General features: G+C 53.1%; 1 protein-coding gene across 4 annotated transcripts in view; it reads left to right on the top strand.

Moving 5' to 3' along the window:
• Positions 1 to 12,911, top strand: part of Atp2b2 (ATPase plasma membrane Ca2+ transporting 2) — a 312,886-nt gene that overhangs the window by 283,252 nt on the left and 16,723 nt on the right. For all 4 annotated transcript variants that reach the window (XM_050148429.1, XM_050148430.1, XM_050148426.1 and 1 more), the window contains 5 exons: positions 298 to 532; positions 7,398 to 7,577; positions 7,756 to 7,843; positions 10,707 to 10,813; positions 11,340 to 11,531. In XM_050148429.1, the coding sequence (XP_050004386.1) occupies positions 298 to 532; positions 7,398 to 7,577; positions 7,756 to 7,843; positions 10,707 to 10,813; positions 11,340 to 11,531 (802 nt within the window). The remainder of the gene's footprint in view (positions 1 to 297; positions 533 to 7,397; positions 7,578 to 7,755; positions 7,844 to 10,706; positions 10,814 to 11,339; positions 11,532 to 12,911) is intronic.

The raw sequence follows: 12,911 nt of genomic DNA, 5'->3' as shown, positions 1-12,911 counted from the left end.
TTATTAGATGTTCCTCAGGTGAGCCTGATACCTGAGCAAGGTAGAGAACCACTAGCCTAGGTTTTGGCCTTCCCAAGCCATCTCAGCTGAGGTATTGCTCCCTGCCCCCCCAATTGGAATCTCCCAAATGCCGCATGCAGCAGACAGCACAGGGGCCTAAGGAAATACTGTAAAAAGGCCACCTAGTTGCACCCCTGTCTGCTGCACACACTGAGTCACTGTGGGAGGCAGATCAAGTGGGTGTCCAATGGCTAAGGTAAGTGGGCCTCATTCATCTCCTTCCTTTCCCTCCTCCAGGTGCTGCAAGATCCTTAGTGGGACGGGGGAGCCCCGTGTCTTCCGGCCCCGTGACAGAGACGAGATGGTGAAGAAGGTGATCGAGCCCATGGCCTGTGACGGGCTCCGTACCATCTGTGTGGCCTACCGTGACTTCCCCAGCAGCCCTGAGCCCGACTGGGACAATGAGAATGACATTCTCAATGAACTCACGTGCATCTGCGTGGTGGGCATTGAAGACCCAGTGCGACCTGAGGTAGGCCCTGAGGCCGGCAAGTACAGGAGAAGGGGACAGGGCTAGAGCCAGGTCGATGAGTAACCTGGAACTGTCCACTTAGCTCTCTGTGCTTCAGGTCCCTATGCAACAGGACCAGGACCCTTCCCGCGCTCCAACAATCCCACATAAAGACAATGTAGAGAGACCTACTCGGAAAGACCTGGGAAGGACCCTCCCACCCCCAGCCCATAAACAGGTGCTACTCTGAGTGAGAACAGTATTCATATTGCCCCTGCTACATCCACCAAGACTGTTTCCCTCCTGTCTAGGGCTTGCCTAGCTCCAGAAGCCTCTAACCCTATAGGATGTGGTTATTGGCATGTTCTGGATTCTAAGCCTCCATTACATCTGGGTACACAGGACATCCTCCTAGGAGAATTCACAGCATAGTGTTCTGTCAGGGTTGTGTCTCTTTCTGCCCAGAGATGGCTCAGTAATAGGGTCCCCTGGCCAGCCTGCTAACACAGCCACAATCTGCCTTCAGCAGGCATCTGGGAGACAAGGCTCCCAAGTCAAGGGCCCATCACATTCCCAGCAGAAGGCACATGTGACTTCGCCCACGTGATGAGGATGAAAGGGGTATGTGAAGTGTTCCTTGTGGGATGCTGGGTGCAGTCCCACTCCAGGCTCTGTTAACTGTAACTGAATTTAGAGAGAAGGCCTGACATTGTCACAGAAGAAGGGCTGTGTGGCCCGTGTCTGCCCATGCAGGATTAGGCTTTGTGGAAAGATGTCAGTGCTGTGGGCAGGCCAGGAATTCACCTTACCCACAGGGCCTGAAGCAGGTACAGGAGCTGGCTTCTCTTCCCCTTGGGCCACAGTGGGTCCATGTAGGCCTTGGCTTGTGAGATTCAGTATTGATACCCAGGACTACTTTCCTCCAACAATGGCCCATTCAGTGTCCTGCCCTGCTCTGGTAGTGTTCTCTTTGGGCCTCTGGACACTCCCTGCTCTCTCTCAGAGGCCCAGTGGTCCCCTTTTAAAGTGGAGACAGGTAGAGAGCTGTCTTATGGGCTCCTACCTGGTGCTGTAGGATTCTGTCTTCCAAAGAACGATGAAACCAGATCACAAACATGGACTTTGACATCCAAGCCAGGTAGCTGCAAAAGGCATCAGACAGCACAGGTATCAGACAGACCTGGATCCCCATGTTCTAGCATGGCTGAGCTGCATGGCACTGATCCAATTACATAACCTCTCTGAGTCATATCGGTAGCCTGGGTATAACACTATCTTCCTCCATACCTACACATACCCATGAGGTAGCATAAGAAAGCAGGCTATATACATATGAGTATCAAGACCAGCATATAGGTCAGAGACCCAAAAATGAGGATACTTCATGGCCTCCCCAGCTGAATCATTACTTTCTCAGGATCCTGTACTGGAACAGCCTAGTCTTCAGAAAAAGCAGGGGCTTGTGGAATGAATGAATGAATGAATGAGAGTGAATGAACTTGACCCCAGCCCTCCAACACTGTTCTTGCTGCTCCCCAACTCCACACACACAGAGCAGAAAGTTCGCCTCTTTATTATCCATTTTAGCCCTCTTCCTGTCTGTCGGCCTAGTCCCTGAAGATGGTGTTCAACCTCCCAGGACAGCTGTTTGTCCCCAGCAGTTACTGGGCTCAGGCCTCCCAGAAATGGGTTTATCTATTATCTCCCCCCTGGAAATCACTGCATACGGGCAAGCAGAGCTTTGTCGCAGTGTGTCAGGGTCAGGTCACCTGCCCAACCTCTTCCCAGCTGCTCCCTTCTGTGCAGCCTTCTCCAACTCCAGACTGACCCCTCCCCAAACAGCCTCTGAAACATCCTTCCAGAGGATGGTGATAAACCTGCAGGAGGGCCTAAGACCTTTAGCTATGACCCAACCTTGTAACTCGGTAGCACACTTAGAATTCCATGAAGTCAAACATGCCGCAAGTATCCTCCGCCCTCTTCTGTTTTGAATGCTGGTCAAGGAGGTTTGAACCTTGACCTCATTCATGTCCCTTCCCACTCATTAGTTTATGGATGCACACTAGGCCCCGAGAGACCAGGATGATCCCAAAGTCTCACTGTAAGTGGTTCGATGGACACAGAGTAGACCTGGTGTTCTGAGCCTTGACCCAGGAGGAAAAACCTACAGAGAGCTCCGTGCCCAGGACCTTGGAGCAGGACTAAGTCCCCAGTACTTTTTAATGACCGTATTGTCATCTAAAGTTCTTGCTTTAAACACTCAAATGGCAAGAGGCAGCTGGACACAAGACCAAGTTTTGCCCCCAACAAGTCACCTGCTTCCTTGGGATGTTTTTCTCCTATCTACAGAATGTGTGTCAACTTAGGGGCTCTCTTCTTGCAGGCTCTGTCCTCTTTAGACCAGAGATAGCTGCTTGAAGCATCACACCCAAGCCCACTAGGCTTCCATCAGTCCATCATCCTGCCCATTGCCTTTCAACCATCCAGCCTGTGCCCCACCTCACCCATGACCCACTGAGAAATGTATTCAGAAATGCATGTTATGATGCTGGCAAAATGGCTTGGCTCAGTGGGGAAAAGTGTTTACCATGCAAGCTGGATGACGTAAGTTTAATCTCTGGAATTCTGAGAAAGGTGGAAAGAGAGGGCCAACTCTACAGAGCTGTCCTCTAACCGCCACATGTGTACTATGGCATGTAAAAATCATACACACACATACACACACACACATGCACACCCGTACACGTGCACACACACACACACACTTTATTTTAATATCTAAAGTATTGCAAGCTGCAGTTGGGCTCTGTAGCTTCCTCCAGGGTTGGGACCCCAGCTTAACACGCCCCTCTGACAGTCTCTCATCAGCTCCTTTCTCGTCCCTGAAACAAATTACCTGACCGAAGCAACTTAAGGATGGATGGGTTGATTCGAGCTTATATTTGGAGGGGAAGGCAGGAAGGCATCAGTGTGACATGGCATCTGCTGTCAGAGAGCCAAGAGAGACGGATGCTGGGGCTCAGCTCTTTCTCCTCATGTTCTGTCTAGGACCCCAGCGTATGGATAGATGCTGCCCGTCGTTAGGGTGGATTTTCCCACCTCAGTTAACCTAATCTGGGAAATCCTCACAGACATGGCCAGAGAGTTGACCCCAAGGTGACTGCAGATGCTGTCATTGGCAGGTGACATAAAGCATTGCAGGTGCCTTAGGTGACATCTCCTCCTGGGCTTCAGTTTCCCTGTCTGGGAATGAGAAGGTCGGACTGTACGAATCTCCAAGTTAAACCAGCAGAACTGCGGGATGGGGTGGGGCGGGGTCTTCTTTCTCCTGCTGAGACCTGAACCTAGAGCCTCATTCTGACAAGGCCCCCAATTCCACCACACAATGAGCTCTCACTACACCCAGACCCCAGTTCCCACCTCACAGTGAGTCCCCACTATACCCAGACCCCACTTCCCACCTCACAGTGAGTACACACCACACCCTGGCCCCAGTTCCCACCTCATAGTGAGCCCCCACCACGCCCTGGCCCCAGTTCCCACCTCACAGTCAGTGTCCCCACACCCAGACCCCACTTCTCACCTCACAGTGAGTCCCCACACACACAGACCCCTGTTCCCACCTCACACTGAACTTCTGCCATACTCGGGCCTTGGGTCCCACCTCACAAGCAGCCCTGTCCGCAGTTTTGTATGTGGCTTTCCTGCAGGGTCCCTGTGTCTCCTGAACTTTCCCAGCTCTGTCCTCTGTCCCTTACCCAGCATATGGTTTCTGAAGTCACACAATGAGCCCTCTATACTGGGCTCCAGCATGATGAGGCCCAGGAAGACAAAATGCTGTGGTCCCCAGACTTTCCTAGGCTTACTCCCCACCTGCCTCAGTTTCCCCACTGCACACTGCTTTCCTGCCTTGGGCCCACCACAGGCCACAGCAGCATTAAACACTCACCCCAGTTCTTACTTAAGACAATTCCGAAGCTGGCAGAAGCCAGCACAGAGGAAGCTGTCAGTGGAGCATCGGTTTAGGACACATTGGGGGTTACCTCGGGGGCGTTCGGAGCCCTTGGAGTCACAGACACCGGCTGTCACCAGAAACAGCAGATGTTTAAAAGCCTTTATGTAATGACAACAGGAAGCGCCCATTTCCTGGCTGTTTTTTTCTCAGTGAGAATATCTAGGATAATTTTAGCAGAGGAAGCCACTTTTTAAAATAGTTAAGACTGGTTTTATTTATATGGAAAACATATTTCAACCAGAGCCATGCTCCTGAGATTTGAGTCTTAATCATCTCGGGCCTCCAAGCACAGAGCAACCGAATGTTCCCTTGCTGTTTGTTGAGTGAATGAACAACGGAGCAAAGAAAAGCCTAAGAACAGTTTAAGGAGAAGTCCCTCTGGGTTGGAGGGACCTAGAGTAGAGGGCATTGAGCACAGATGGCAAGTAAAAGGTCCCATATAAAGGCTGAGGGGAAAAGGGCATCCCAGGCTGCGGGGCAGAGTGGGCAAAGAAAGGGAAATGGAAAAAACAGCTTTCCATTACTGCAATAAAATAATGGACAAAGGTCCTATTAGGCTCTTGGTTTCAGAGGTATCGGTTCATGACCAGGAAATCCCACTATTTTGGAGCCGTTGGCAAGGCAGCAACAGCAGTGGGAGCACATGGCAAAGTCCCCGTTAATGTCAGAGCCGAGAGGAAAAAGACAAAAGAGACTGAGGTCCCAGAGTCCCCTTCCAATACACATCACACATACCCATCTCCTAAAGGCCCTGGTACCTCTGACAGCGCCACCCTGGGGACCAAGACCCCAATACACAGACCCTCAGAGAACACTCTGGGTCTAAACTATCCCAGATGTCTCATATGGGCCCTCGTGAAAACCCCTATTGCATTTATGAGAGGAAAGCCCAGAAAGGACCCTGGAGGCTTGTTCTTCAATCAGACCTGGTTTGGTTGGCAATGTCTAGAATGTGGTCAGCTTTATCCTGTGAGGAAGTCTAAAAGGTCTGAGTCCTGGGCCAAGCGTGATGGTGCACGCTTTTAATCCCAGCGCTCAGAAGACAGGGGCAGGTGGATCTCTGTGAGTTTTGAGGCCAGCCTGCTCTACATAGCAAGTCCCAGGCCAGGCTGGTCTACATAGTGAGACTCTGCCCAGAACAAACCAAACAGACAAAGCCTGAGTCCTAAACTGCACTACCAACTGCTTCATCTCTAGTGCAGGACTTCCGAAGCACACAACCCTCGCCTGCCCCCCCCCCCCCCCCCCCNCACCCCCGCCCGCCCCCCCCCCCCCGTCTGACCTCAGCTCCCTCAGAGGCTTCGCAGCCACCATCCCCCATCCCACCCTTCCCCCAGCTCCTCCTGATGGCCTGCAGCACAGCTCAGACCCCTTATACCTAGAGGTATCTCTGTCTGCATACCTTCAGATCAGCAATGTGGACAGGACCGCTGTGTGCTAGCTGCATGGCCTGAGCCCCTGCACACAACCTCACAACAGAGCCTCAGTTGTTTTTAACAGAAAGGAATGGACTCGAACACCCCTTGCTCCGGGAAGCTCGCAGTGGTCTCCTCCACTCACCCTCCTCTGTGCTTTCCAGAGCCCTTAGTCTCAGCCTGCACTAAAGACCCTAGGAAAGTTCGGCTGTGTCAGAGTAACACTCCATCTGGGAGAAATAAAGGTTCTCTGGAAGAACAAGCTAACCTAGCTTCACTGTGGAGCAGTAGACCTCAGAGATAGGGAGCACCCTCATCACTAGGGGCGTGCAAGCAGAGACGGGGCCAGCCTTCTGCTGGGGATGTCTACCACAGATCTAGGCAATGAGCAGAGGGGTGGAGTCAGATGAGGCAAAACCCCTCCTGGTATAAGACCTTAGGTACAGAAGCCAGACAAGGTGTAGGTTTCTAGAACAGCAGCCCAGAGACTGAAGGCAAGTGTGCTGCCTAGACACACACACACATCAAGCACACACAATGCATACAAGCATCATATATGCATATATCATACATGCATATATACAGTCACATACATACTCATGCATCACATATATATATCATATGCATGCATCATACACACATATATCATACACACGCATACATCTGGGTTTTGATACACTGTGGCATGTTCCCTTAACTATGTCACAGTACACAGTAGCATGTCCCTTAATTATGTCTCTGCCACTGCCTTGGATCACAGTTACTCATTCCGGTCATCTGTGTCATATATGAACACTGGTATTGGCTCTCAGCCATGTTCCACATCCTAACCACTCTAAGGGGGTGAAGCCACTGAGAGGAAAGGCCCTGCACCTTCTGATTGCCTGACCAGACTGGCCCAGATGTCAGTGTGTCGTTTCAGTCAGCAAAAGCCAGGTGCTTGGTCCCTCTCGGTCCTGTTTAGCCTGAAGAAGCACCGCTCGCATTTATTCTAAATCAAGGTAAATAAAGAAGCTTTGAATGCACAGGCATCTCCAACATTGAAAATACACAAAGGAATTGGTCGTGGACCCTGTAGATGAAGCCTGGGCAAGTTCAAGTGCAGTTAGTTCACCGCTCTGCACTCTTGCCTAAGGCCAGACTTAAGGTGTAGGTCTTCCTTAGGGCCTTTCCAGTGCCTTTTATCCAGGTCAAAAGCCATAGATTTCATCCCAGGATAGACTATCAAGGTCAATAGGTGGTGGCTATCTGGGGCTCTGGGGGCTGAGAATTCTAAGACCCTACCAGATTTCAGACGAGGTTGTGATCAATTGGTAATGCCTGCCATAGGCACCATCAGCTCCTGGCTAGTTACCTAGGGAGGTCGCCTGGGAGAAGAGGTAGCCCTGACTCCTTGAAGACAAGGTGGGCCTAAACAAGTGATGCCCTCCCACATGGCTCTTCCCCTCTTGTACAGGTCCCAGAAGCCATCCGCAAGTGCCAGCGGGCAGGAATCACAGTCCGCATGGTCACTGGTGACAATATCAACACAGCCCGGGCCATTGCCATCAAGTGTGGCATTATCCACCCTGGGGAGGATTTCCTGTGCTTGGAGGGCAAAGAGTTCAACCGGAGGATCCGCAATGAGAAGGGGGAGGTACGCGCATGTGGCTACCGCAAAGGCTCTGCCTCGGGCCAAGCTCAAGAGGGGGCCGGGAGGCTTGGGCATTGCATGCTTAAACGGAAGCCAACTGGTGTGCCCCCGAAGAGCCCAGTGACTGCATGGGGCTCGATTTCTCTCTCTGACCCCACCGACGTACCACACCCCTCTCCAGATTGAGCAGGAGCGGATTGACAAGATCTGGCCAAAGCTGAGAGTGCTGGCTCGCTCCTCGCCCACGGATAAGCACACGCTGGTTAAAGGTAAGACTGGGGTGGCATCCGTAATTCTGAGCCCAGAAGCAGCTCTCCCTGAGCCAAGCCCCATTCGCATGGCATCGCAGCTTCCCCACAGAAGAGAAGAGGGGACATCAGGGATTCTCCTCACATGAGGACCTGCTGACTTGTTCCTTTTCAGCCTTGGGAGGCCTGCAGAAGTCCCCTGGGGAAAGGGGGCATGGGGAGACTGAGAGACTCTCTTCTGACCCTTGAACTTCCTCGAGGGAGCTGTGGGCCTAGACCTGGGGACTCAGACTGCCTGGCAGGAGGGCTGACTTGGCTAGAATTGTTCTAATCCATGTGCATAAAGCCCCATCCCCCACACGAGACAGGGTTTCTCTGTAGCTCTTGAGCCTGTCACTCTGTAGACCAGGCTGGCCTCGAACTCACAGAGATCTGCCAGTCTCTGCCTCCCGAGTGCTGGGATTAAAGGCATGCCCCACCACTGCCCAGCTCATACAGCCTTTCTTGTGCAGACCTTCCGGAACTTTCCACAGACCGAGCGAGCTCTTTCATGCCTAGATAGTATTTATTGTTCTTTGTCATCTGAAAGGCAGCTTACCTTCCCGCTCTGTCAGGCCCCAAACCCTTAGGAAGCCAACCCTTGTGAACAGGCCCAAAGGATGAGAAGGCTTGGGAATAGCCCAAGGCTAGAACCTTCCTGCCTGCCATGAGAGGGTTATCACTCACTGAGCCTCAGCAACACCAACCTGCATTCCTGTAGTTACAGCCCTGGTTCACATCTTAGGACTCCTACTACCCTCTCTGAGGCCTTGGCCAGTCTGTCCACTCTGGGTCTCAGCTTCCCCATCTGTAAAATGTCCAGAAGGTGAGGTTGTTACTTCTGCCTGGGATTACCCCTAGGCACCTTAGATGCTTGTGTCTTAAAGATGGAAGCAGATGTAGCCTGTGGATAGGAGCGTGGAACCCCACGGACTACAGACATTGCAGCAGGGCCCTGGCTCACCTCATTCCTCACTGACAGACGCTGAAGCAGGGCCCTGGCTCTCCTCATTCCTCACTGACTCATCTTTCACTCCCTGACTCTGTCCCTGAGCCCCTATGGAGGAACTACTGTGTGCTCTAGCTTGTCCTCCACTGCGCACAGCATGGGTTCCACGGCATAGGCACCAAGCCGCATCCCTGCACAGTGCAAGAGGATGTTCTGCTCCAGCCGCTGGACTCTTGCTCAGGCTGGAGAGGATGTGAAGCCCAAGTCTGAGGGTGAGGGCAGAGGGAAGCTCTGTGTTCCTCACAGCACAGGGAACTACACTGTGCAGAACCCCTGAGATCAAGGGTACGAGAACAAGAGGCGATTAAGGCAGATTGACCTTGGCCACGATGGACCAGTGATACCATCACCCCAAGGGGAGGGGAGATACATAGGAAGGCCAAGAAAAAAAAAACGATGAATAGGGAGCTCAGTCTGCTTTAGGAGAGTGACCCGAAGGCAGAGGGGTCACTGGGATCTTCCGAAGGTAACAGCTGCAGTAGGACTGGGCGGTGTTTGTGCTGGGTCATGTCTGGTCATGTGCAAGTAGGTTGTGTGAGGATCTGGTGTGGAGAGAAACAGCAGGGAATCCCATAGCGTCCCCAGTACAGACCCCGCTACAAGCCCACACCCCTTCCCTGGGAGTCAGGCATAACAGACCTGGTGAGAGGTTAATGGTTACTGTGAGACTTCTGAGCCAGGGCCTCTGGCATCCTAGTAGTGCCATCTGTGACAGCCAGCCATTGTCAGGACAGTGTGAGCCTCAGCTAGAGCCCTCTGGGGTGATGGACATACAGGGCAGGGGCAAGGGAAGCCCAGGAAACCCACCTGAGTGTTGGTAGAAGAAAGACCATTAGATGGTGGTGCATGCCTTTAATCCCAGCACTCAGGAGGCAGAGGCAGGCGGTTCTCCGAGTTCAAGGCCAGCCTGGTCTGCAGAGTGAGTTCCAGGGCAGCCAGGGCTACACAGAACAACCCTGTCTTGATAAACCGGAAGAAAAAAAGTAAGACCATTAGAGACCAGAGAGACAAGGAGAAAAGAGGAATACTCACAGGTGACAGGTACCTAGGAAGATAGGAGGGGAGTCTACAGAGAAGAGTGTGGACTACTGTGGGACCAGCTGCTGAGAGGCCAGAAGAGACAGGATAGAGATGTGACCACAGGGAGGCCCCAAGGAACCATGCAGTGTAGGGTCTGGTGAGTTCCTTGCCATAGAGGAGCCCAGTGCTGGTCAAGGACCCAGAAGAGTCAAAAATTGACCTGCCAGCTTCAGGGACAGGAGTCCAAACAGACTGAGCCTGGGCCAGTAGGATTTGGACTGACTGCCAGCCAGCGGGAATAGCCAGGATAACTCCCAAGGAACCAGTCAGGGAGGCTGCGCTTTCTGCGGGGTAGAAGGGATGGTGTCCCAACCCTGGAACCTTGTCTCCGGCCTCCACAGGCTGATGCTGTTTCATAGCACAGACAGGGCAATGCCTACACACGGACAAGGAGGCAACCAGCCACAGTGATGGCATGAGGTGTTGTGTTCGATCTGGTTTTCACCAATTATGTCATTGGAGATGTGTGTGCAGAGAGAGGTCAACGCCAGTGGGGCAGGATCCCTAGCAAATGGCCTGGCTATGGCAGGATAACGAGGGGACTGTGTTTCTCGGTAGAACTGCCAAGAACTGTGAGAGCAGAGACAGTGCTGGAGCATGGGCAACCCCAAGCCAGCCTGGGCTAATGAGGAGCCTGGTACCCTGAAAGTATGGGAAAGAGCAGTGATGGGAGGGGCTGGCTGGCCAGACAGGGCAGAGGCCATGTTGAGGCTCAGGGCTGGCTCAGGACCCTGAGCACACCCTCTTACCCCCTAGGCATCATTGACAGCACACACACTGAACAGCGGCAGGTGGTGGCTGTGACGGGGGATGGGACCAACGATGGACCTGCTCTCAAGAAGGCCGATGTGGGCTTCGCAATGGTAAGAGTGGCTCGAAGGGGGCCTCAGGACTGATTGGGTCTCAAAGGCAAGGATGGCAAGGCTTGGACTACACAGCTTCAAACTGGCATATGGGTCTTCCGACACACACTTAACACCCACCCTCACCATCCACCAAAGTTTGTATTCAGCCAAAGCTTTTGAGCCCCAGCCTAGCCTCAGAGGTCTTCCTGAAAGGTGCAATCGGGGCCATGCTGGGGTCAGCTCTGCCCTGCTGGGTGTTTAGAGACCAAGGAGGAATGCAGCAAGGCCAGGCTTCCTAGGGGAAAAAGTTGGCCTCAGGGGGGGGGGTGGCTGTGTGCACCCGTGCACACCTGTATATGTGTGCATGTTTGTATGCATGTATACACATATATGCATGTGTGTTTCTGTGTGGTCTGAATGAGCTGGTTCCTTTACGTCAGGAGTGAGGGGTACAGGGCTAAGGCTGTGTTAGAGGTAAGAACGGCCATATAGAGCCACTCACCTCCCCGGCTGCCCCACCAGGCTCCTGTCCCTGTCCCCACAGGGCATTGCAGGCACAGATGTGGCCAAGGAGGCCTCCGACATCATCCTGACGGACGACAACTTCAGTAGCATCGTCAAGGCAGTGATGTGGGGACGGAACGTCTACGACAGCATATCCAAGTTCCTGCAGTTCCAGCTGACGGTCAACGTGGTGGCTGTGATCGTGGCCTTCACAGGTGCCTGCATCACACAGGTGGGTCCTGGGAGAACCATACCCAAAGCCAGGAAGGGCAGTCTCGGGCCTCCAGGGCATCCTAGGTTGCTGGGATCGCAACACTGGAGACGGACACACGCTGTGTGATACACAAGAATGGGACTCCGTTATAGTCCTCCATGCAGCCACCAGTCCCGTGCAACTTAGAAACGAGGCATGGAGAGGTGGTGTGATTCAGACGGCCCAAGAGATGAGGGGTACAAGGCCTCGTGCCTGTCTCACCACCTGCACCTGCCTGACCCTTGCTCCAGAAGCCTGCAGAAGCTGGGGCAAAGGCATTGCAGGCCCAGGGGAGATTAGTTGGCCAGCTGAGGATCCAGATCCGACCAAGCTTTGTGGGGCCTTCACTCCGGAGTGGGGTAGATTAGGAGCGGTATGGCTGGATGGAGGAGGCAGTGGGGTTCTGTCTGTCCAGATCGCTGTTACTGGGTTCTCAGCAGGCCACTCACTGAGACAGGAGGAGCCAGGTGGAGTGAGTACCATTTCACAGAGGCAGAAGCAGGCTCAAAGGAGAGAATGGCCAGGCATTCGGCCTGGCTCTTATATCTCCTGACATAACCAGACTGCATCTCCCAGGAACTGGCTTTTTTTGGTATGGGGAAGGAGGGTGACTTCAGTTCTAAGGGAGTCTCAGAGAGCTGACTGTTCCTAGTCACCACCTGGGTTCACAAGCCCCTACCCATAGGGGAACCCAGAGTCTAATGTGCAGCCATCCCCAAGGGTCACAGGGACACAGGACACTGCTCCCCTCTGCTGTGACCTCCACCATGGTGCTATGGTAGCTGCAGTATTGACCCTGTGCCACCCAAGCAAGCCCTGAGAGTCAAGGGTTCCTCATCTGCATGAAGGCTCTCCCCTGGTCTGTAGGTGAAAAGCACCCTCTAGTGGTTAACTGTAGACATTACCGTGACAGCTTCCTGGAGACTGGACTGGTGCCGTTAAGAAAATGGATTCAAAGACAAGGATCAGATGGCCAACATTTCTGACTGAGCAGGGCCATGTAGGCTTTGGTGGGGAAATCGCACACCTGACCCTGAGGTTCTTATATCTGGTAATGTAGAAGGGCTGGAGAAAGCCCAGAGCCGCACCCTCCCAGGCAGAGACAGCAGGGAAAACACAGGGAAGGTAGACAGGCAAGGAGCTGTGAAGCATTCAGAATAGAAGGACTTCCTGGAGGGGCATCCATGGGCCACGGGAGGGCCAAGGGTAGAGCCAATGGTGAGGGACAGGGGCTCTGGATAGAAGGAGACCATGTGTGGGAGAAGTTTGTTCCAGACACCATGTGACAGGTGTGTGGGGGACAATGAAGGGGCCCCAGGAAGATAGATGTAGAAGTAAGAGAACAAGACCTTAAACAAG

The sequence above is a fragment of the Alexandromys fortis genome, unplaced genomic scaffold (genome assembly GCF_014885135.2).
Source record: "Alexandromys fortis isolate MF-2015 unplaced genomic scaffold, M_Fortis_MF-2015_v1.1 scaffold_59, whole genome shotgun sequence".
Classification (NCBI taxonomy): Eukaryota; Metazoa; Chordata; class Mammalia; order Rodentia; family Cricetidae; genus Alexandromys; species Alexandromys fortis.
The sequence above is the reverse complement of the archived record's forward strand: the minus strand, read 5'-3'. Positions and strand labels throughout refer to the sequence as shown.